Genomic DNA, 24,685 nt, shown 5'->3' with positions numbered 1-24,685 from the left:
TGTGGACCGCGGGTGTAGAGATAACACTTTTAGAGGGAGGCATTGATTAAATAGAGGGGTGGGGGTGAGCTGAGTATTTAGTCAAATGAGGTTGTGAACCAATACTGCGCTCAACGATGCCCTGCTGTCTGCAGAGAATTCCTGCAAGGGAGCAGGGTGTGTCATTTGCAGTACATCTTGGGCAGAGTACCCCTCTTCCCCCTCCCCACTTCCAGTCTCTGTGCTCCCAGTGGTGCTGACTCAGCACCAGGCATAGAACTTGGGGCCCAGCTTAAGCCAGTCCATACATCCTTATCCCCAGGCCTCCACAACTGGTTCAGAAATGGGCACAAGACCCCAGCTGGTCCAGCCGTTGAATCCCGGGGCTTGTGCTGCAGCTCTCTGGAAGAATCTCTCTCCCTTTCGTTGCACTTGAACCTAAGAGGCTGTGAGGCTGGAGCTACTGCTTCAACCAGCAACTTAGAGCCTGAGAACAGAACCAGCACACAGAGGAGAGAAGAGTCAGCCAACAGAGAAATCTGTTTCTTCTTCACGCTGTTTGAGCCTCGAGTTAGGCCTTTCCTGAAACCAGTCCTCAATTCTGTGTGCTGATAAATTCCCATTCATCTGAGCCCAGTCTGAGTTAGTTTCTATCGCTGTATACTCAGTCCTAACCGGCAGAGTCAATATGCCTAACACATAATAGGTTTTGGAATGAATGTATGATTCAAGCATGTGTTTATCTTTAATGTACCGGGCAGGTGTCCCCACACACTCCGTCCTCTCTGGTTCCTTTCTTCACGTGAGTTCCAAGAGCTTCATGTGTTTAAATTCAAAGTAGGTGAATGGTAAGTATTAGTTTTGCTTGAAGATGAGCAGAGCTTAAAGTGAGGGGAATAAGACGTGAGGCTCTCTTAGCCTCAGAGGAGCATTGCCGCCTGAACCATCCCCGTGCCCCCCCACCAGTCTGTGGAAAGACTGTCTTCCATGAAGCTGGTCCCTGGTGCCGAAAAGGTCGGGGACCTCTGGTATAAACTGTTTCGATCCTGTTAGAAATGCTTTTGCCAGCGTTTAGGAAAATTTTTTTTATCTTTGACCTATGTTTCAAATACGTATTACTGGCTAACTATTACAAAATGTAGGGCTTAATACAACCATTTATTTGCATGCGGTTTTACAGGTAAGGAATGTGAGGAGGATTCCCCTGGGCAATCTGTCCGCCTGGCTTCGTGTGGGGCAGTGAAGTCTGCCCCTACACTTCTGAGGTGCGTATTTGCTCATGTGTCAGATGTCTTGATGCTCCTGGGCTTTTCTTGTTGTCCACCTGGGGCTTCAGACCCCAGGCCTTCTTCATGTGGCTTGGGCTTCTCATAGCATGGTGAGCTCAAGAAAGTTGCACTTACTAGAAGCAGGAAATAGATGTTACTAGGCCAATTAAGGGCTATACCCGAAACAGGTGCAGTGTCACTATTGCCATATTCTATTGGTCAAAGCAGTCACAGAGCCTGTCCAGGTCCAAGGAGAGTGTCAAGTTATCGTTGCAGAAGAACAATGGGGTTGGGAGATATTTTGTGGCCATCTTTAGAACATACAGTCTGCCACAACGCATAATCTTCTAAGGAACGTATCACATGGACATAATGAGAAAGACGGTATAAAAACAGAGAAGTTCATTATGACTTTTGTAGAAAAAAACCCCCAAACAGTGGAAACAATCTACATGTCTACCAATAGCTAAATGACTAAGTCAACTGTCACACACCAACTAACAGGAATAAAAAGCCATAATAATTGAGAAGATTATGAAACAACATGAACAAGTGTTGCTATAAAAAGAGAAAACATAAAATTCAAAAGCACGTGCAGGGGCTTCCCTGGTGGCGCAGTGGTTAAGAATCCACCTGCTAATGCAGGGGACACAGGTTCGAGGCCTGGTCCAGGACCTGGTCCGCGGTCCACATGCCACGGAGCAACTAAGCCTGTGCGCTACAACTACGCCCATGCACCACAACTACTGAGCCCATGAGCCACAACTACTGAGCCCATGCACCACAACTACTGAAACCCGCGTGCCTAGAGCCTGTGCTCCACAACAAGAGAAACCACCACAGTGAGAAGCCTGCACACTGCAAAGAAGAGTAACCCCTGCTAGTCACAACTAGAGAAAAACCCGTGTGCAGCAATGAAGACCCAACTCAGTGAAAAATAAAATAAATTAATTTTTTAAAAAAAGCATGTGCACTATGATGATAATCATGTAAAAACCTGTACACATCTGGATAAAGTCTGGAAGGAAATAGGTAGAAATGAAAATAATTGCCTTGAGGTGGTAAGATTCTGCATGACTTCCATTTTCCTCTTTATTGTTACAGCTTCATGAAAAATGAAAATGAGAAGAAAAGAAGAGAATTAAAGCTTTAATTGTCAGTGCTCAGTACTTGGCAGGTACATGTACTGAAGAAGTGCAGGAAAGATATAGGGAGAACACAGTTCTTCCTGTAATTCACTCATTCAGATAAGCTGCCAGGTCAGAGGATCGACAGATATACTTATTTATAATTAACTTTCTGTTATGACCTCTCATCTTCGGTATGCTGATTGTCACGGAAGCAATAATTATTATATTAACCTTGCTATGTTCCTAAGACTGTTCATGATATGAGACTGAAAACGCTTTAAAAAGCTACTATGACATGTAAACATAAGATGATATTTTATTTAATCTTTTTCATAATGACTCCATCTTATCCAGGGTTTCTAAGATTGTCAGTGGCAATTTGGCGTGGGAATTTATCCAAGAATGCTCTAGTGAGAACCTAGTTTACCTCCAGTCTCACGGCCACTGTTTGCCTGGGGACTCCATGTTTTGTATGTGAAGAAAGAGGCTGCGGAGTCTGGAATAGTCTATGCTAATCAAACTGCATGTAAAGTTCATGGAGTGGCCCTGAATTTAACCTGGGTCTGGGAGACCAGGGACCAGCCCGCCTGGGACTATGACAGTCACAGCTGTAGGCGACCTCTAACCCTTCACAGCCGAATCCAACCTTTGAATGGGCATTGCTCTCCAATGTTTAACTTGCCAGTCATTACTGTGTCTTTTTTTTGAAGACCTTTTAAAACTTATTAAGGAAGGTGAAAGAAAGTGCAATAAAGGTCAAAGTCTTTAAAAAGTCTGATTAAATAATTGCAAAAACAAATTTTAAAAAAAGAACTATCTGATTAGTTGTCATGACCACTAGTTGTGTTTGAATAGTTAATGACTGGAGAAAACCTGGAGGAGGGAAGTGTTCAGATTACTTTGATTTAGGGCGATTGCCTTTTGGCGAGTTAAAAAAAAAACCAAACTTATCTACTGGTTGATTAATGTAACTGCTGGTATTCTTAGAATTAACATTTCAGTATTCTTTTTTCCTGAAATTGGTGTTTTATTTAACAAATGCTTATCTACCAGGCATTATGTGGCATTATCCTGTACTTTACGGGTAATAACTAACTTAATTCTCAAAAACCCATAATGCAGGTATTGTTTTACAGATGAGGAGACTGCAGCTCGAAAAGGTTAAGAAACTTGTACAAGATCACCAGCAATAAGCATCCGACCAGGACTCAGACCCATGTAGCCAGATTCCAGAGTCCTGTACTACGGTACTGTGCAGCCTGGGTAAGGATTCCATTAGAATTCCATGTTAGCAAATATAGCTACAAAGAATCTAATAAAATATTTCCATATCTAGGTGTATTCTTTTCCATCAAATTGCAGCAAAGACTCCTGTACTCACAATAAATCGTAAGCTTTCTCTTATTCTTATTCATGCAACTCTACATTAGGAAAGATACTGTAATTTGCAGTACAGCCAAACCCTTTAAGAGGATTTACTTGCTCTCCAGCTACCAGATGGTCATAATAATAAAAGGTTAAATGTACCATGCCTTTGCATGGTGTGCTTGTCAATTTCACTGGTTCGCCCGCCCACCCCCATGAAACACTCCTCCTGGTATTGAAGACCCTATGTAGTCCCTTGAATCTGGGCTAGCCTTGTTGACACTATTAACCAATAGAATATGGCAGAAGTGATGCTGTGTTAGGTCCAAGATTACGTCTTGAAAGGGCAGTAGCTTCCACTTTTTGCTATTGGGAGCCCTGGGCTGCCGTGGAAGAAATCCAATTACCTTGTTGTAGAGACAAATGAAGAGGTCATGTGGCCAGGGAGGAGGAGGCCCAGCTGAGCCCAGCCCCCAGTCAATAAGCCAGCTGATTGCAGATACACAAGTGACCACTGGCAAGATCAATAGAAAAATCACTTAGCTGAGCCTAGCCAAATTGAACAGTTGTTTTAAATCACTAAGTTTTGGGATAGTTTGTTATGCAGCAATAGATAACTGGAACACCAGATGCCTTTGCCTTTTATTAATGTGCTCATTCCAAAATATTTATTGACTCTCTACCATGTGACAGTTCTAGGAACTGGATATAGTGGTGAAAATTAACAATTAAACAAATAAGTAAACACCTTCTAAGGAAGTTGCTTTCAGGTAGAGATCTGAATGATGAGAAGGAGCCAGCTATACAAAGATTAGAAGGAAGCACGTTCTGGAGATGGTGAGGAGATGCAGTCAGATAGGTAGGCTGGGACTAGATCATGTTTGGGCCCTGGAGGAGTTTGGATTTTATTCTGTGTATAATGGGGAACTATTGGAGAGTTTTACAAAATGGAGTGATATTCTCTAATGTGGTCTCTGAAAAAGATGGCTCTGGCAGCCGTGTGGAGTAAAAACTGTAGGGGCACCAGGCAAGATCAGGGAAATTAGGCAATGGTCCAGGCAGTAGGTGAGGATAGCTCAGACTAGGGAAGCGATTCTCAAAGTGTGGTCTTGTCAGTTTAGTGTTTCCTCAAAAAGTTAAACATAGAGTTGCTCTATGACCTAGCAGTTCTACTCCTTGGTATATACCCAAGAGAATTGAAAATACATGTCCACACAAAAGCTTGCACATTAATGTTCATAGCAACATTATTGATAATGGCCAAAAAGTGGAAACAACCCAACTGATGAATAAATAAAATGTAGTATATCCATGTAATGGAATATTATTAAGCTATATGAACAAATGAAGTACTGATACATGCTACATATGAACTTTGAAAATGGTTATGCTAAGTAAAAGAAGCCAGACAGAAAAGACCAACTAAAGTTCAATTTAACTTTTATGAAGTACCCAGAATTGGCAAATCCATAGAAAAAGAAAGTAGATTAGTGGTTATCAGGGGCTGGTATGAGGGGCAATGGGTAAAGACTGCTAATGGAGTGATAAAGATGTCTGGAATTAGATAATGGTGATTATTGCACAACTTTGTAAACATGCTGAAAACTATTGAACTGTCAATCTTTTCTTTTTTTCTTTTTGGCTGTGCCACACAGCTTATAGGATCTTAGTTCCCTTACTGGGGATCGAACCCAGGCTCCCAGCACTGGAAGCGAGATTCCCAACCACTGGACCACCAGGGAATCCCCTGTTGATCTTACAAAGTATGGTAATTGAAGTTTATGGTAAGTATAGCTCCATATTTTTAAATGTTAAAAAGTGCTGTCTGGGGAGCCCTGGAGATCCCTCTGAGACATTCTAGTGGGTCTGCAGGGTCAAAAGTGTTTTCATAATAACACTAAGACATTACTTGCCTTTCTTATTCTCCTTCTTTCATGAGTATACAGTTGAATTTTCCAGACGATGGGCTTCCCTGGTGGCACAGTCCCCAATGAAGGGGACACGGGTTCGATCCCTGGTCCGGGAAGATCCCACATGCCACGGAGCAACTAAGCCCATGCGCCACAACTACTGAGGCTGTGTTCTACAGCCCTTGAGCCACAACTACTGAGCCCACATACCACAACTACTGAAGCCGGTGCACCTAGAGCCCGTGCTCCGCAACAAGAGAAGCCACCGCAATGAGAAGCCCGCGCACCACAACCAGAGAAAGCCTGCATGCAGCAACGAAGACCCAATGCAGCCAAAAATAAATAAATAAAAAAAAGAATTTTCCAGAGGGTGCGTGACATGTGATATTGCAGCAGATTGAATGCAGAAGTAGATGTGAAAATGCAACCTTTTTTTTTAAGTCAGACATTAAAGAGATTGGCAAAAAAGTAAAGCAATGCCACTATTCTCTCTAAATTTTGTGGGGACATATGTCTACTTAGAAAAATATATTATTTATATTAACATGATATGGACTTATTTTTTAATGGGTAAATAAATATTTTAAATTGTTTCAGCTCAGATTTCTAATACTAATGATAAGTATTAATATAACTCACATAAACAAAGGTCTTGGGAGTCCACAATACTAGTTTCCAAGAGTGTGAAGGGACCCTGAGACCAAAAAGGTTGAGGACTGCTGAACTAGAATTATAGCAATGGAGGTAGTACAAAGTGGTTTGAAGGTAGACTCCATTGCTGGGGGTTTAGATGTTAGTAGTAAGAGGAAGAAAAGAGTCAAGAATGGCTTCTGGTTTGGGGCCTAAGCAAATGTGGATGGTGATGCCATGAGCTGAAATGGGGAGAACTGTGTGAGGAGGAGGTTTGGTAGAGAAAATCAAGTTCTACGTCAGAAATTTAGACGTTTGGACATTGAAAGATGATCTCATTTAATACTCCCTCCAATCCAATGAGTTAGATATTATTGTCTCCATTTTACAGGTGAAGACATTATAACTCAGAGTTTGCCTAGAACGCAGGAGATAGATCCTGACCTGAACCAGGTCTGACTCTGAAATCCTGGCTTATCTCAGTCGCCCTAAACTAAATTCACCTGAACTCCCAAACAGGAGGAAATAATAAAGGGGTTTAGGTAAAAAGTGACATTTAAAATACGTAACAACAAGCGTGGTACCCTGTGGAGGCTGCAGTTCCCAGGAGTAGCAACGGCAGGTTTTCTGTGGGATTGCACAGGGTGAGGGGGACCAGGTGGGCATCAAGCATGTCCACTAGGGTGCGGGCAGAGTTGACAACCAGAGCCCAGGCCTGCTCCACTCAGGGCAGGAGAAACCAGGGGGTGGGTTGGGGGGAGGAGGAGGAGGCGATAAGGTAAGTTCTCACCTTTTAAGAGGAATTGTAATATTTTAACAGAGTGCAACTATAGCAGTGTAAAGCCAGCTGAAAGTGAGCTGTGGTGTTGGCAAGGTGGATGTTAAAATATTTCTCCTCTCATTCTGGATTCAGAGAAATTGTTTTCAAAAGCAAAGATGTTGGGTTTCAGTTTTGCGCTGTTTCTTGTCCTGTAAATGATCAACTTGCTCCATTTCTAGTCCTCGGATAAAATCAACCCCCCAACCAACCAACCTATCAAATATGGGAATGTGACTTATAAGATATATTCATTTTAACATAATTTCAACACAATAAAACAATACATGGAAATACTTAAACTCAAAATTCAAATTCCTGCAACTTCAGTCTGAAAAAAAATTTTGTATTACTACTATTATCTAAACTAGGTGACTATCAGTAAGACTTTTAATATTACTTACTGTATATTATTTGGTATTAAGGTGTTCATTTTTTTACGTTTGAAAATGGCATTATGATTGTGCTTTTAAAAAAAGAGTCAATCTCTTAGATATACATACTACAGTATTTTCTGGTGAGATGATATTATATCTGACAGTTGATTTCCAATAATCTAGTGCAGTGGGGGTGAGGAGACAGTGGGGTTATAAATGAAACAAGATAGACCACATATCGATAAATGTTGAATCCAGGTAATCAATACATGGGGACTCATTATTCCATTCTTTCTTTCTACTTTGTGTATGTTTGGAAATTTCCAGAACAAAAGTTTAAGGAAAGAGTTCAATATTTATCCAATGTTTAGAGTGTGCTGCTGTTCAAAAACAGGACACAGGATACAAGACTGTAAATTGTTTTCTATATTTCACTTGCTTTAGGGTCTTTTTTCTTTTTTCTTGAAAGGATTCTGTAAAATTGTACATTTCAAGACAAATATAAAAAGTAGTGTGTATTTATCCATATCTCCTTTATCGTAGCTTCTGGGTGCCTCCTGTACACTTCCAATTATAGCAATGAGAGTAAATACTTCCCCCTAATTTGGTCTTAACGTTCAACTGTTGTCACATTAATTGCTACCTTTGTGTAGGTACTGCCTAGTAATACATCACTAGACAAGACAGACATTTTAGTGTCTAAATTCAGATGTTAACCTAGCAAGTTTTTCATTTTTCAGTAATTTACTTTTTTTAGGTGAAAATTTTTAAATTCTGTTTTAACTTAGTTCTTTATTGCAATCTGGGCATATTTTGCCTTAGAGGCGTCTCCAGAACTCACTTTTTACCCAATGATGTTGAAAAGGTCGTTCCACAATATTTTAACATTTCTAACGATAAATTATTTTTACACCCTAAATAAGATACTCCTGCCACCACCACCCCCTTGCCACATGTGAAGACACAACTTGAGGATGGCCGTCTGCAAACCAGGAAGAGGGCTCTCCCCAGACACCCAATCTGCTGGCACTTTGATCTTGGATTTCTCAGCCTTCAGAACTGTGAAAAATAAATTTTTATTATTTAAACATCCCAGTCTATGATAATTGCAGCCTGAACTAAGAAAAGGAGTTTGGTGTTTTATAAGCCTAGATAGCCAATTTTGTAAAGTGATAAAAAGTTAAGCAAACTTAACTTTTAACTAAATTTAAGGACAGGACAGCTAAATACAGAAAGTTGAAGTTATGTTATCCATCTCAAACCTTGAAGAAATGGGAATATAAATTTAAAATGGTTGTTTCATGCTCTTGGTTCTTCACTACTAGATAATGCTCTTTCCTACTCTTAGTTAATAACATGCATATCTAAAATTAAGCCTCTTGTGTTGCCTTGGATTCTGTTACTTTAAATAGGCACCCACCAGATTATAATTTTTACTTGTTTGAAGGTTGTTGGAGTCTGATATTAATTTCTTTCCTGCCAAAAAAATCACAATGGGCAAGCTGGAAGTCAGAAACAATTATTCAGGATAGCACAATTAAATTGGCTTTTCTCCCGGCATCTTTCTTGTTACCTTTACTTATCGTTGGAGTCTGAAGTTCAAGGAAATAGTCATAGGAGAAGAATTCTTTTAAAAAAGAGAGAGAGAGAGAGTGAGAGAAAGAGTCTATAGTTTTCCTAAAACAGAATAGGTACTTTCCAGAATGTATTCCAAAAACTATTATGTAATCTAAAATTGCTCCCTAGAAATCATGGGGGGGGTTCTAAGCTTGGAGGATAACAGTTGCTTAGAAGCAACTAAGATGAATAAACATGCTGCAATTTCTTTCTAAGATTTCAAGCCTAATTCAATGATGGGATTATGTCTAAATTGCTAAGCTTAAAATAATTGCCTCACGAATAGTCATATTGATTATGACTGAAAAACACAGGATCTGTGTTCTATTTTTAGTTTAAATGTACACTCTTTGTTGAGGAAGCTGAGGGATGCATTTACACAGTTTTCTGAAAGAATAAACTGTGATGTGTGCATGTGAGGAAAGAGAAAACAGTTCTTGACCTCCATAAGCTCTCAGCTGCACAAGTTGGAAAGAAAAGATTTATATATCTGAATTAATTAATATTGCAAGACTAAATTGTGTGGGACTAATTACAAGTGCCCCCGAATTCAGAGTGGGAGAGAATTGATGAGTGAGATTTCTGTGATTTAAAGTATTAGAAATTGTATATGAAGTCTGGGACTGAGAACTCAGGTTTAAATTCTGGCATGTGGTAAGGGTTGGATCCAAAACACACCCAAATCAAGATCGGTAATTTTATTTAGCTGGCTCTTCAATTCAGTGCTTTCAACCATGAGGTTTATAGTTGAAACTGAAGAAGATGACACATTTATAACACGAAATCGAGTTCATCGCTGAATAGCCAAATTAAATGGTTTTGATGATTGAAAGTTATACATACATAAACATTATACTTTGCTACATTTCGACATTTATAGTTACTTATATTCTTGAGACTATTTTGGATCTCATTATGTGCAACACTATAAATCTATAGGACTCATTGACATATCACTAGAACACTGCCTGGCAAACAGTAGGCACTCAATAAGAATTGTTGAATAATGAATGAATTGTCAACATTCATACTCCTTTATGCATGCATGTGTATATATGCATATATGAATATATCTATAGTCATTCAAATTAATCTTAAGAATAAGTCAATAAAATAGTTACAAGTTTGAGTTATTTATGAGAATAATCATGATTCACAATGTTGACAATCTTTTCTCACAGAAAAATACACATACACACTTAAAAAGGAAAGGTTTTGAATTACAAAAATGCAACAGACGCCTGTTGTAAAATTTTTTAACAATTTATAAATTTCATATTTGAGATATGAAAAATAAAAAGTGGAAGCTTTTCATATTTTCTAAGCACAAACATATGTGTAGAGTTTATTTTTAACACAGATAGGATCATACTATATATTTTTCTTTCTTGATTTTATATATTTTATATGTTCAACCATATAGTAGATAATTATTTTTCCATCTGTGCAACTTCTTTCTTAGCATTACACCACATAGATATACCATAACTTATATAACCATTTCCTCTTGGTAGAAATAAGATTGTCTCCGTTTTTTTAATACCATGAACAATGTTTCAGGTCATATCACTGCACACGTATCCTTTGCTTGTGTATTTTTGTAGGAGCGATTCTGAGAAGCAGAATTGATGAAACAAAATGTGGGCGTGTTCTAAATTTTGATGGAAAATTTGTATTTTAATCGCTACTATTTTTTTTTTTTTTTTATGGCTGTGTTGGGTCTTCGTTTCTGTGCGAGGTCTTTCCCTAGTTGCGGCAAGTGGGGGCCGCTCTTCATCGTGGTGCACGGGCCTCTCACTATCGCAGCCTCTCCTATTGCGGAGCACAGGCTCCAGACGCGCAGGCTCAGTAATTGTGGCTCACGGGCCCAGTTGCTCCGCATCATGTAGGATCTTCCCAGACCAGGGCTCTAACCCATGTCCCCTGCATTGGCAGGCAGATTCTCAACCACTGCGCCACCAGGGAAGCCCCTAATTGCTACTCTTATATTCTCCATCTTGGTTTAGTGAGAAGGAACCCATCCAACCAAGGAAACTATCCTCTACAGAAGACTGTTAAGATTTCTTCCTCATCCTATGGTCCCTGATTCTCAGGGGGAGCCTGCCCTAGCTGCCTGAGATTCTAGTGGCATATCGTTGTTACCTCCTTGAGAAGAGATACCACTGGGGCTTTTTCCAGAATATGGAATTATATATTCTTTCCTTTTAGATTAAGAATATGTATAATTTTATTTTTAACTGGGAGGGAACTTACAGATCAACCCCCTTATTTGGGGGGCATACTTTTAGTTGCTAGTAAAAGAAAATAACTCAAACCGGCTGAAACAATAAAAGGAATGTATTGGCTCACATTAACTGACAAATTCCAGATATTGACCTGGCTTCTTGTGTGATTTGATCCGGAGTTCATGATATAATCTGCTTTTCAGAGTTCCTCTGGTCTCTGCCCTGTTCCGTATGTTGGCTTCATCCTTGGCCTGGCTTTCCTTGTAGGGCTACCAGCAATTCTGTATACTTCCTCATTTACATCCAAGACGAGAAGAGGGTGTTCCTTCCTCCAGTTATCAAATGAAAGTTCTGAACCTCACACTAAGTAGACCAGCTTAGGACAATTGTCCATCTCCAAATCATTAACCCTTAAAGGGACATAGGTTCACAAAGCCTCACCCTAGAGCTAGCAGTAAGGCCAATCCCACCCAAACAACATCAGGGCTAAACAATGAAGGGAGGGGAATGGATTCTGATTAAACAAACACTCCTTAGGGAGGAACTTCCTTTCCTCTTGCCTCTTTTCCATAAGGAGGGACTTCTACTACTGTAACACTCATGGCCCCTCCTTTGCCCCTTGCTTACTATTCTCTTGAATGATGGATAGCAAAGTCTGCCATTCATGGGCCTCATTTCTCTGCTGGATGGAGCTAATCTAATTAAAGGTTGTAAGCACTGAAGATTCAGCTATTTTCTTTCCACCTGGAGCTTATGTGGGGCAGCAATACTAGGGTAAATGTAGATGTTCTGCAGTCTCATATGTTCCCTTCTGTGTGCTGTGCCAGGGTCTGGCCTGGGGGAAGATTTCCGAACACAAAATGCAATCTATCAACAATTGAAAAAATAAGTTTATGATATTTTAAATATAGTCTGCTATTGTTTCAAGAAGTAGACAGATAAGGTACAATTAGTTTTTATAGGTTTATGTTATAGTTATATAGAGATCTTGAAAACATATACAGAGTTACAGCTTCTCTTCACGTCTTTTGAATTGGGGTTGGGTGGATGCATAGAGAGGTTTTTATACCTTTTAGCCTGGGGTAGCCTGAAGGTTTTGTCTAATTCTTCCTATCAATATTCTCCAGGCCAAATCACACTTACATATATGCTCTTTTGGCTTCAAGGGGCAGAATCCCAATTTAAATTACCTGAGGCAAAAAAAAAGTCAAATTCATGATAACATTAGAGGATGCTTGCTCCATTTGTTTCCTCTGTCCTGAGTGTCAGCCTCATTCTTCTCTCTCGCTGCAGATTATCTTTCTTCACATAACAGAAGCATGACCACTGGTATCTCCTGAGTTTTTCAGCTTACAACGCTGGCCACCTGCAGAGAGACCACCTCAACTCTCTGGGTCCCAAGTCCAAGACAAATGAGAAATTGCTTATTGGCCCAGCTTGGGCCACAAGCCTTCTTCTAGACCAATCACTTGTTTTGAGAGGAGGGAGAGATGTGTGTGTGTATGTGTGTGTCTGTGAGTTGTTGTATCATATCATTGTATCAATAGCTCCTGAGAGAGCAATTTGGTTGGAATGAAAGGAAAAGGGTTCTCAGGAGAAGGAGGTGGTCCTGAGAAAATAATTACACATAAATCTACTATAGTATTATTGGAAAAAAGAGAAAGAATAGGACTAGATGATGAATAGGAACTAATGTTTGGTATTTTACGTGAGGTAAAGGGAGAAAAGAAGGTCTAGAGATTTCATTGAGAAAGTAAGGAAACATTCATATGAAATTTTTTTTTAACATTTTTATTGGAGTATAATTGTTTTACAATGGTGTGTTCCTTTGTGCTTTATAGCAAAGTGAATCAGCTATACATATACATATATCCCCATATCTCCTCCCTCTTGCATCTCCCTATTTTTTTTAACTAGGATTTTTAAAAAAAATTTTTATTTTTTTTGGCTGCGTTGGTCTTCATTGCTGTGCGTGGGTTTTCTCTAGTGATGGCGAGCGGGGTCTAGTCTTTGTTGTGGTGCATGGGCTTCTCATTGTGGTGGCTTCTCTTGTTGCAGAGCACGGGCCCTAGATGTGTGGTCTTCAGTAGTTGTGGCTCGTGGGCTCTAGAGCGCAGGCTCAGGAGTTGTGGTGCTCCGGTTTAATTGCTCCGTGGCATGTGGGGTCTTCCCGGACCAGGGATCGAACCCATGTTCCCTGCATTGGCAGGCAGATTCTTAACCACTGCGCTACCAGGGAAGTCCCCAAGTGAAACTTTAGACAGTACAGACATACTCAAAATGTTGACAAATGTTATGCCTTATTACTTTCAAATACTTCAGTAAAAAAAAGATGAAACAAAATGGCAAAATGTTAATACTAGGTGATGGGTATATATGTGCTCATTATCCTAGTCTTTCTGTATGTTTGAAAAATGTTCATTTCAAAAGAAAAAAATAATCAAATTCCAAAGTGGATCTCTGAAAAGAAGTCATAAGCAGCATAGAGGGGAAAGATTAGTCAACTCAAGTAAAGAGATTTCATAGACTTATAAACATCGGAGCTGAAAGGGCCTTAAGATATCCTACAATCCAGTCTTTTAGGCTTTGTTCGTGTCCTGTCACTAACAATGTGTGTTTGGGTAAGTCACGAAAATTCTGTGGAACTTAGACATTTTTATTTGTTAAGTGAGGGGGCTGGCTTAGCTGATTTCAAATATTCTGTGTTAAACTCACTCAAAACTAGCTAAGACTAGGGACTTCTCGGGTGGCACAGTGGTTAAAAATCCACCTGCCAATGCAGGGGACATAGCTTCGAGCCCTGGTCCAGGAAGATCCCACATGTGGCGGAGCAACTAAGCCCGAGAGCCACAACTACTGAGCCTGTGCTCTAGAGCCCGTGAGCCACAACTACTGAGCCCGTGTGCCACAACTACTGAAGCCCCTAGAGCCTGATTTCTGCTACAAGAGAAGCCTGCGCACCGCAATGAAGAGTAGGCCCTGTTCACTGCAACTAGAGAGAAAGTCCACGCACAGCAACGAAGACCCAACACAGCCAAAAATAAATAAATAAATACATTTATTAAAAGAAATAATTAGCTAAGACTAGCTCTCAGGTATCAGCAAGACTTTAAGAAAGTGAGTCATCCCCACTTGCCTGGCATTGAAGGCTCTTCATACTCTGGCTCCAACTGAACTATTGTCCTCTATGCACTTTTATACTCCAGTCATTTCTTCTGTGCCTGGAACGTCTTCCTTCCCATCTCTACCTGATGAACTCCTATTCCTCTTATAAGGCCATCTCAAATATTACCACTTTCTTGATGTCCTAGTGGATTCTTTAATAAGATTTGACCTCTGCTCACTAAATCCTACATCACTTTTTGAACTTGTCCTGTGGAATATACGACATTTTACTTTTTATTATCTCTTTTTTGTATTTTAATTATTTTTGAAAAATATTTTCCTTCCTGCTAGACTCTAGACTCCTGAAGAAGAGGGATTGTGTCTTATTTAGTTTCATATTCTCAAAGCATTAGCATAATGACTTACATAAAAGAGATTTTTTATAAACTTGGACCCATTGTATACGGTAGAAACAGATTTATGCAAAATCGTGAGTTGGCTGTTTTGCTACCAAACTCTTATTGGCATAAACTAACACTTTTTCTGAAACTAATGATGAGGGAATATGGTTATTGATTTTCCAAATAACTTTTCATTGTGATAAGATTTTCCCAGAAAGCTAAAACCCTGGCAGAAGAAAATGTCACTCAAGAAAACGTCACTCACAAAAGAAAATCTTTTGTTGGAATTGTGATTATTTGGCATGTTTTGTGCTATGTAGAGGTTAAAGTTGGGATTGTTTTCTCCATTGCAGGTTCCCAGTCAGGCAGCATATGTACAAGCAGAATGGAAGGCCATGCTCTAAGTTATTTGATCAATGATCTGCTGCCTCTGAAGGACTCTCCGGTAAAAACTCCAATGGAGGGCATCACTTATGCTCGGAGAGGCTCAGCCATGCCAGGGTCTGCTGCCTGCAGGAAGCACAGGAATGAGGAATTGACTGAGCACGGCTAACCTGGTGGCATATCATGTGGTGACTCTGACTACTAGTAAAATGTGGTCCAATGAACATCTGGGACTCCGAATAGTTACTTTAGCACTCCCATCTCTCTTGGTTGTGAGTATGTGTGGATGACATGGTGGAAATGAAGGATGGTACCGACAGAGGTTGTCTTGGCATGGGAATAGGGATATGATCTCTCCCCTCCTCAACAAAATTTAAACATTTTGTAAGATTTAAGTCATTTTTGTTCACTTAGCTTATTTCTATGCCATCATTTCGGAGGAAAACATGTATGCAATGATATATAGTTAATTCTTGGTTATCCTTTCAGCTTTGTTTTGTTGCAGCTTAATGCAGAATATACCTACACACTGTCATTCTGAAGTGATAATTAGAACATACCCAGGTATCTTCAAATTAGAGTTTAATCTTGTAACGTGTGACAATTCTCTTGAAAGCTTTAGGGGCGATTTTTAGAGATTTTATCTATTTTGATGAAATTTATATATCATAATTGAATGCATTCTGTTTGAGCTTCTTTCTATTTTTTCATCTTGAAAACATTAATGCAGGGCTTACAAACTCATAAGTCAGTTACTTTTCAAATGAACAAAACGTGACATATCCTTTGGCTAGTTCAAACAGTAAATTAGTTTTCTATTGTGCTTTGTTTTATTAGTCTAGAATCTAACAAACAATCTGTAAGGATCTACCAGCAAAGATAGAAGAAACACATACACAACCTGTCATTCCCTCCCCCCACCATTAGTGAAATTGTTTTACATATTTCAGTACTCTGTATATGAGAAACAGCAATCATTGTACAATAGCAAATTAGCATATGTTCATAAATATGTCACAGATATTACAGTTTCTGTATTTTCCTAGTAGCATCGACAACTTGATACTACCTAGATAACCACCCTTCTTTCATTCATTCAATAAACATAAATTGAAGGACTAGGTGGACCAGGGTTCTGCTAGATACTAGAAATAGGAATAGCAGGATGGTGACTCCTGCTCTGTGGAGCTTACAATCCAGCTGAGCAGACACAGAAAAAGTCATTATAAGCGTTTTGAAGGAAAAGTGCAGGGTGCAACAGGAGCTAATGGTGCATTTCCCAGGCTGTGGCTCATTCTGATTTTTGGATTTTTCTTACCCTTCAAACTTGGAGAGAAAGTGAGGGTACAAGCTAGAGTAATTGATGGTATGCATGCATACATATCTTCCAGGAAGAACATTATTCAGTCAAATAATTGAGGTTCGTTCTCTCAGTCCACCTCCCTGTAAGGTTTGCTTGTGTGTCTAGCAGCGGTGTTCACGATGCACACCCACACGCCCCCCCCCGCCCCGCCCCCTTATACCCAAATCCCGAAGGAAGAGAGTACGGAGTGGTGTGGAAGGGATGACAATGTGGAGTGGGATGGATTCAGTTTTTCACCTTTCAAGAGAGTAAGAACTGATTGGTGAGCTCGTTCTGAATATTGTAAAGTCAGAGGAAAGGGCAGGGTAAGAGAGCCATAGTCTTGTGAAGAGCAGAGTTCAGGGTCTAATTCCTGTTGCTTTATCAGCCGCCGATTGTACCTGCTGGGAGAGCTGATAATATCAAATGAGTACAGAGCTGGGGAACTGGAGCGCCTTGGCTACTTTACACTGACCTGGAAAATGTCAGGATATATTACGGAATGGGTCGAGGAGGGGAAGTTGGTAACTGAAGTCCTTTTAGAAGTCTCAAAGCTTTGTGGATATTGAGTATTGTTCCCCCCACCCCCGGCCCCCTTCACCATTGAGCTGGCACCAATTCAGTGAGGAAGGATAGCTTGTGAATGGGGCTGAGGGCTGGGGGAAGGATTCAAAGACTAGGATCTTAAAATGAGATTGGCATCTGCACTTGTCACAGTTTAAAACATGTTGATGGTCCAGATCGTTGTGGGAAATGGTTTCAGAGCGCCGTTAACCTTTCCCAAAGCTGCATTTCTTTTTTTAAAAAATCAGGATAGGTAGCATCCCATTTAAAAGGCATAATCTTGCTCTGCGGCTTTGCCTCTTGCGGGCAGGAGGAGGCCAGGAGCCGCGTGTGTGGGGTCGCCCACGCGCCGCAGCCCCGGCCGGCGGGCGGGCACGAATCCCTCCAGCCCTGGGCTCTCCCTCCGAGCCCGCTGGACGCGCGCGCACACACACGGCCGAAACGCGCGCTCCCGCCCCTCGCGAGCGCGCCCTCCCCTTCCAAGCCCCCGCCCCACGCGCCGGTCCTCCGCGCCCCCGCGCTCCCACAGCCCGAGCGCCGGCTCAGCTGACCGGCGGGCGCCAGACGCCGTGGCTCCCAGTTCGCGAGTGCAGCTGCGGCGGCGCGGGCCTCTCACGGCGACACTCCCCCCCCGCCCCGCGCGCCCCTCCCCCACCCCGCACCGGGATCCGGACCGACTGCGCGCGAGCTCGCGGCCCCTTCCCTGGCGCTGAGCGAGGAGCGAAGCTGCGGTGACGAGCGGCGGCTGCGCGGCCATGGGCGCGCCCGGGTCGCCCTAGGGCGGGCGCGCGGAGACCGAAGCCCGAGCGGCAGTCTCGGCAGCGAGCCCTCTCGGGCGGCGGCGGCAGCGGCGGCAGGAGCAGCGCAGCCGGGATGAGCGGGAGCGGCGCGGCGCCCGGCCCGGGCTCGGGCTCCTCCCCGGCAGCCTGCCGTTTCGCGCACTACTTCGTGCTGTGCGGGATCGACGCGGACAGCGGCCTGGAGCCCGACGAGCTGGCGGGTAAGGCCGGGCTGCGGCGGCGCGGGGGGTCCCCTCAGGGACGCGGGGGGCGCTGCGGGGACGCTCGGGAGGCGGCGTGCGGGCTCCAGACAAAGTCAGCTCCCGGCGGCGCCCGCTCTCTGGCCGGCCGGGCTCTCGGGCGGCGATTAATGACATTGTTATTTATTCCGCGTGCAGGGTGCGCTGCTGAGCCCGCGGGCGCCCGCCGGGGGCTTTTGCCTGGCGGGCGCGGGGTTATGAATAACGGGCGCGGGGGCAGGGTCGGGGGCGGCCCCAAGGGCACGGCCCCAGCCCGGCGCGCCGGCCCCCTCGCCCGCAGCTGCCCACGGAGGCGGCCGGTGAGTCACCGGGAGCATTAACTCCAGGCCTCGCTGTGCTCCTGCGGCTCCCGCCCCCTACCCTCCACCCTCCGCCCCGGCTGCGAAGTTTCAGCCTCGGCACGTGACGCGGCGCCCCGGTCCCCTCGGGGAGGGGAGTTGGAGGCCGCGGGGTTCGCGCCCACCCAGGCGGCGGTGGCCCGTGGGGCGAGCACCGGGCGGGAGGCTGGTTGTATTTCATCCCTGACTGTTCCCGGTCTGCGCCGCCTCATGCCTTGGGTTCTGCGATGACCGTCGAGTCACCTTTTGGAATCCTGTCGGTTTGGCAGTGTCACCGGAGCTGGCGACGATCTTTGAACGCTCGGGTCCCGGCACGACGCTTTGTTGACACCGCTTATACTGTTCCGAGTTTAAGTAGTTGGATATTTCCCCTCAGTTGGGTGCACCGAGTGTTGCTGCCTGCGTTTTCCTGGAGGGGCATTGGCCCGTCCTCTTGACTCATTTGGTGGCGCAGTGCAGGGCTGAGCTGGGGAACCGACGCTGGGAAAGGGGGCTGTTAGAAGATGGTGGTGGAGGGGCCGGGGGTGAGTGCACAGTGTCGGGAGGAGGCCGGCGAGAAAAGGCTGATTTCATTTTTCACGCGTTTCTTTCTGCTTGCCTTCTTGGGATCTGAATCTGGATTTTTTTTTTTTTTTTTAAATGGGTGAGATAAGTGACATCTAACGCTTGAACTTTATCTGTGTCAGTGTTAAACACTTAGGTCATAGCCTTTCAGAACAGCTTCTTTTGGACATAGCATTCTTGATTGCACCAGTGTGTATTTTTCTTTTCTTTTCCTTTTTGGAGGGGCGGACTGGGAAGAATGTATTAAATAATAAACAATAGTAAACAAAACTGTTTAGCCTTAAGATACAATACCCAAGTGACCATCTTGTCAGTTTCACAGCAAAACATTTTCAACAAAAGCTAAACTATGTCTAGTTTTACTTAATTTTATTTTTTGAAAAGAGAGAGGAGTACCAGGTTTTCTCTATGTGTAATTATATATTCATGTTGTTTCTTCAATTAAGATTTCATGTACATATTAAGAATGGCTTTGTTAAGGGTTATGGAGTTAGAAAAAAATGTTTGCAGAGGGATTTGGAGAGATTCCTCTTTTGGGATTGGTGAAGGTATTACTTTATGTTTCTAGAATCCCTTTTCCCCTAAACATCTCCCTAAGCATTTGTGGCACTGAGGCACTTGGAGACCTTCTGTCAGTGGCGACTGATGACTGGAAAAAGCCTGTATTTTTTTCGTCATCAAGTCTGTATGCCTAGTAAAGCTAAAACAACACCCGTAAGTGTGGCCTGGGACTCTTTAGGCATAGTGCAAATGGCTTTAACAAAATTAAACAGTAAAAAAAACTTTTAATGCGTTTTTTTTAAGGCACAAACTGGCTTCTTTTGCAATACTATGGGTGAGTGTGGGTGCTGTTTGGGATTTCTGCCCCTCATAATACTTCGTGTTTTGAGGTAACAGTTTTGTCTGATAATATTTTCATTTGATCATTCAGCAAATAGTTTTTTTAAAATTAATTAATTTATTTATTTTTGGCTGTGTTGGGTCTCCGTTTCTGTGCGAGGGCCTTCTCCGGCTGCGGCGAGTGGGGGCCACTCTTCATCGCGATGCACAGGCCTCTCACCGTCGCAGCCTCTCTTATTGTGGAGCACAGGCTCCAGATGCACAGGCTCAGCAGTTGTGGCTCACAGGCCCAGCCGTTCTGCAGCATGTGGGATCCTCCCAGACCAGGGCTCGAACCCATGTCCCCTGCATTGGCAGGCAGGCTCTCAACCACTGCGCCACCAGGGAAGCCCCAGCAAATATTTTTGAAAGCCTTCAGGTGTAGATTGTGTTCTAGGCCCTGGGCTCAGCTGTAATCAAAGCAGTCAAAAAATTCCTGCCATCATAGAGCTTACATTCTAGCATGACGAAATAATAAAAATATATAGTTTGTCAGAGGTTAGTTAATAAGTGCTATGAGGAAAAATAAAGCAGGGAAATGATGGTAGGGCAGTGCCAGCAGAATGGTGAGACTTGTGGGGTCGTAATGATTTTAAATAAGATGGTTAGGGAAGGCCTCACTGATAAGGTGATATTTGAACAGAACCCTAAAGGAGGTGAGGAAGCAAGCTATGTGGATTGTCTCAGGGAGCAGCATTGTAGGCAGAGGAAACAGCACGTGCAAAGACCTGAGGTGGAAGAGTGCCTAGTTTTGCAGGTAACAGCAAGGAGGCCAATGTGGTTGATACTGAGTGAGAGGAAGAATAGTAGATATGATCATTGAGAAGGGGTAGGGGAGATTCTGTAGGGCCTCATAGACAGACTTTTACTCTGAGATGGGAAACCATCTCACTAGGTTTTGAGCAGTGTAATGAGATCTGATGTACCTTCTGAAAAGATGGCTGTGGCTGCCATGTTGACTAGAGTATATCAGGGGCAAGGATAGAGACGGACCGGTTAGGAGGCTCTTTTTCACGGTTTGAGGTGAGAGTTGTTGGTGGCTTGGACCAGGGCAGTAGCCATGAAGTGGTTAGAAGCTGGATATATTTTGAAGGGAGAGTCAGCAGGACTTGCTGATGAATTGAGTATGGTATTCATATTCAAAGAAAGTGATCAGAGATGACTCCAGGATTTTCTGCCTAAGCAATTATAAGCACCTTTATTTACTAAAATTGGAAGACTGATGGAGAAGCTGGCTGGAGAAGATTAGTTTAGCTTTGGACATGTTAAGTTTGAGGTGCCCATTAGACATTCAGATGGAGATACCAAGTAGGCAAGACATCTTTCAGGGGTCTGAATTTATTTTTAGATAGGATTCGAAAGCCATGAAATTGGGTGACATCACCCAGGGAGTGGGTGTAGATAGAAAAGAGGCTCGAGGATTGAGTCCTGGAGACATTCCAACATTCAGAGGTGAGAAGGATGAGGGGGAAACAACCAAGGAGGTTAAGAAATGTGACCAGTGAGAGGAGAGGAAACAAGAGAATGTAGTATCATGTTCCAGCTAACAGTCTTCTTAACTGTTTCCACAGAGTTACATTTAAGGATCAGGAAACAAGGTCAGTGAGTTAGGCAAATTAGTCAGAAGGTTGTTTCTGTTTTTCTGCATTAATTTCAAAGTTAATGATAGTTAAGTTTCTATTTTACTTTTCTGGAACTGATCCATTTTTATCACACTGTTTCTTAGCAAGTTGTCACCCTGCCTGTAGAAGATCTTAATTGACTTCTATTAAACGTAAATTCTACCAATTGCTTTATAGACTTTTTCTTAACATGTGTATATTCCTAGAACTCACACTGGGCAGGTGGTGGAACATTGTTATCAAATGAAGGACACAAACCATATGATGAAGTAACAATTAAATAGACTGAGACTTTATGAGAAATGAGACCTTGTAATAAAATTATCAGGACTTTGGATTGTTTTTTAGACACTCCTCCAGTAAGACGCTGCTTTACCAACAATGGAAAAGACTTCTTTCATTTCAAGTAGGTCTTTTAACAGCAGAAGATAATTTAAATATATATAAATTTAAAATATTTTAAAATGGAAGACCTAGAAATTTTACGGAGATGTCTCTCTCTATATGTATACTGATACAGCAGTATTGCCTATTGTCCTTTCTCTACCATGTCTTAGCTGTTGTGCTTCTCCTACTCAATGTATATTTTCAAGATGTACTTTATCCGCTAACAAAATTGTCCCTTAAATGTTAAAGCAGAAATGTTTAAATTTCCTTTAATGTTAAAGAAAAGAAAAAGTTCCAAACTGATTCTTTATTGCATAAAGAAGAAAGGGGCTGTAAATAGAAGTCACTGGAATTAGTTGATGTGAAGGGAAGCAGGTGTCATTTTGAAATTTTCTTGTATGTCTCTCATTTCCTCTAAAACCTAGCTGTAGGAATTTATGTGGCTTGATTTACAGCACAGATCTTTCAGGCAATGGAAAAATGAAGGATGTGGGGCTTCCCTGGTGGTGCAGTGGTTAAGGATCCGCCTGCCAGTGCAGGGGACACGGGTTTGAGCCCTGGTCCGGGAGGATCCCATATGCCGCGGAGCAACTAAGCCCGTGAGCCACAACTACTGAGCCTGTGCTCTAGAGCCCACGAGCCACAACTACTGAAGCCTGTGTGCCTAGAGCCTGTGCTCGGCAAAAAGAGAAGCCACCGTAATGAGAAGCCTGCGCACTGCAACGAAGAGTAGCCCCTGCTCGCCACAACTAGAGAAAGCCCATGCACAGCAACGAAGACCCAACGCAGCCAAAAATAAACAGATAAATAAATAAATTTAAAAACAAAAAACAAAAAAAAGAAAAATGAAGGATGTAATTAGACCTTTATTTAAGTAACATAATTATGCGAACCCCCAAGAAGGAAAGGCCTTTGCCTCTCTCTTTCATAGTACCTTAGTGTTTAATAAGACTTACACATGAGTCTACAAATTGTGTGGTGACCAGAATATTCTTGAAGCTTTCCCATGGTAGCTTGGATTCAGTACTGCTGATAGATATGGAAGTCTGATGGGTGAGCACTGCCACAGACCTTTGTTTAGAGATCTTCCTTGGTGCCTCCAGCTGTTTATTTTTAGCCTTGGTGTCTTGGCTCTGGTTTCCAGAAGAGCTTAGAGGCAGTGGAGACCATGGTCTAAATTCAAATATAAAATTTAGTTGAGACTGACAGTATCATGCCACAGTAGTGCTGGAAAGGACCTTAGACATCATTTAGAGTGAAGAAACCAAGACTGAGAGTTTAAGGTCTTAGAGATCACATTTGACCAGCGCAGGCACCAGACTAAAGCCTGTTTTTTTTTGGGTTTTTTTGGCCTTGTCTCGTGGCTTGTGGGATCTTAGTTCCCTGACCAGGGATGGAATCTGGGGTCTCGGCAGTGAGAGCGCTGAGTGAGTCCTAACCACTGGACTGCCATGGAATTCCCAAGCCTGTTTGTTCTAATACACAAAGCTCCATAGTTATTTAAGCTCAGAAAAAAGATGAGGTTGGCTCAAGTTCAGCAAGCATTTCAGGATTGCCCTTAATCCAGACTGAATGTCAATAGTCAAGACTGTGCTAAAGTCTTTTAAAAAACTGCCGCCAGGTGTATGGGCGTGGGTGGGGTAGGAGCTTCATTCATCTGACTACATTGGTGGTGCCTCAATTGTTAGCCTTGTTGACATCCCTGGCCCACAATAGATTATGTTTGGGAGTTTGGAAGGTCTGACCTGGTAACTGGGAGGCTGGGGAAGGAATAATACAAGGATCAAGTTCCATTCTAATGGGGCCAAAGAAGATTCAAGGTCTGGTTGCTGTGGTATAGTGATAACTTGATTTTAAAAATCCACTGGGAGGGACTTCCTGGTGGTCCAGTGGTTAAGACTACGCACTCCCAATGCAGGGGGCCCGGGTTCTATCCCTGGTCAGGGAACTAGATCCCACATGCCACAACTAAGAGCCCACATGCTGCAACTAAAAGGTTTCGCGTGCTGCAACTAAGACCTGGCGCAGCCGAATAATAAATATTTAAAAAAAAAAGTTTAAAAAAATCCATTGGAAATAAAACTCTTCATGGTGAAATTGGCCCAACAGTGAGAGCAGCTAAGTCCCTGTGGTAACCCTAGGGCTCAGGCACCTGCTGCACTGGTTAATGCAGGACCTTCCAGCATAGGGAGCTCAGAAGACCAGAGAAGACGAGATGGATAGGGAGAGGGGAGGAGGGAGGAACATAAGTGTCTTTGGAGGAGGAGAAAATAGTAAGAGAAAGGGAAAGAAAGGGGACGGGAAGAGAAAAAGAAGGCTGGAGGAGGGCAAGTACATAATATCCACTGCTAAGGAGTTGAGACAGACTGTTCTGAAATTCCTGAGTATATCCTTTTGTTTGCATTTCCACTTCTGGTCACAGACACTCTTGGAGTAATAGAAGTTAGTCATAATTTCCATGGAACTCCATATGGAAGAAAACATTCTCTTCTTCTATAATTTGTTAGAGGGTAGAGGTAGTTCCTACATAAGGTACTTTAGTCAACTGTACTTCAATTTAAAAAAAAGTACTTTAGGAAACAAGTATCATATGTCCAGATCCTTAACAGTTTTGATTAATAATGACCTAAATTTTGTTTTTGGTAAAGCCATAACTAGCTATTATGGATTAATTATTCAATTTTTTAAAAATAAATTTATTTATTTATTTTTGGCTGCGTTGGGCCTTCGTTGCTGTGCGTG

The 24,685-nt window shown here is 42.5% G+C and overlaps 1 protein-coding gene across 7 annotated transcripts in view; it reads left to right on the top strand.

The window, feature by feature from the left end:
* The first annotated feature begins 4,419 nt into the window (after positions 1 to 4,419).
* The window catches only part of DENND5B (DENN domain containing 5B), a 228,235-nt gene continuing 207,969 nt past the window's right edge, over positions 4,420 to 24,685 (top strand). For 6 of the 7 annotated variants that reach the window (XM_082352060.1, XM_082352058.1, XM_082352059.1 and 3 more), the window contains exon 1: positions 5,398 to 18,114. In XM_082352060.1, the coding sequence (XP_082208186.1) occupies positions 17,988 to 18,114 (127 nt within the window). In that variant the 5' untranslated portion in view covers positions 5,398 to 17,987. Of the gene's footprint in view, positions 18,115 to 24,685 lie in introns of all 7 variants that reach the window. The other variant, XM_082352055.1, reaches the window with a different exon arrangement.

The sequence above is a fragment of the Balaenoptera borealis genome (genome assembly GCF_965194805.1).
Source record: "Balaenoptera borealis genome assembly, chromosome: 13".
Lineage (NCBI taxonomy): Eukaryota > Metazoa > Chordata > Mammalia > Artiodactyla > Balaenopteridae > Balaenoptera > Balaenoptera borealis.
Note: the sequence above shows the minus strand (reverse complement) of the source record. Positions and strands in the feature narration are given on the sequence as shown.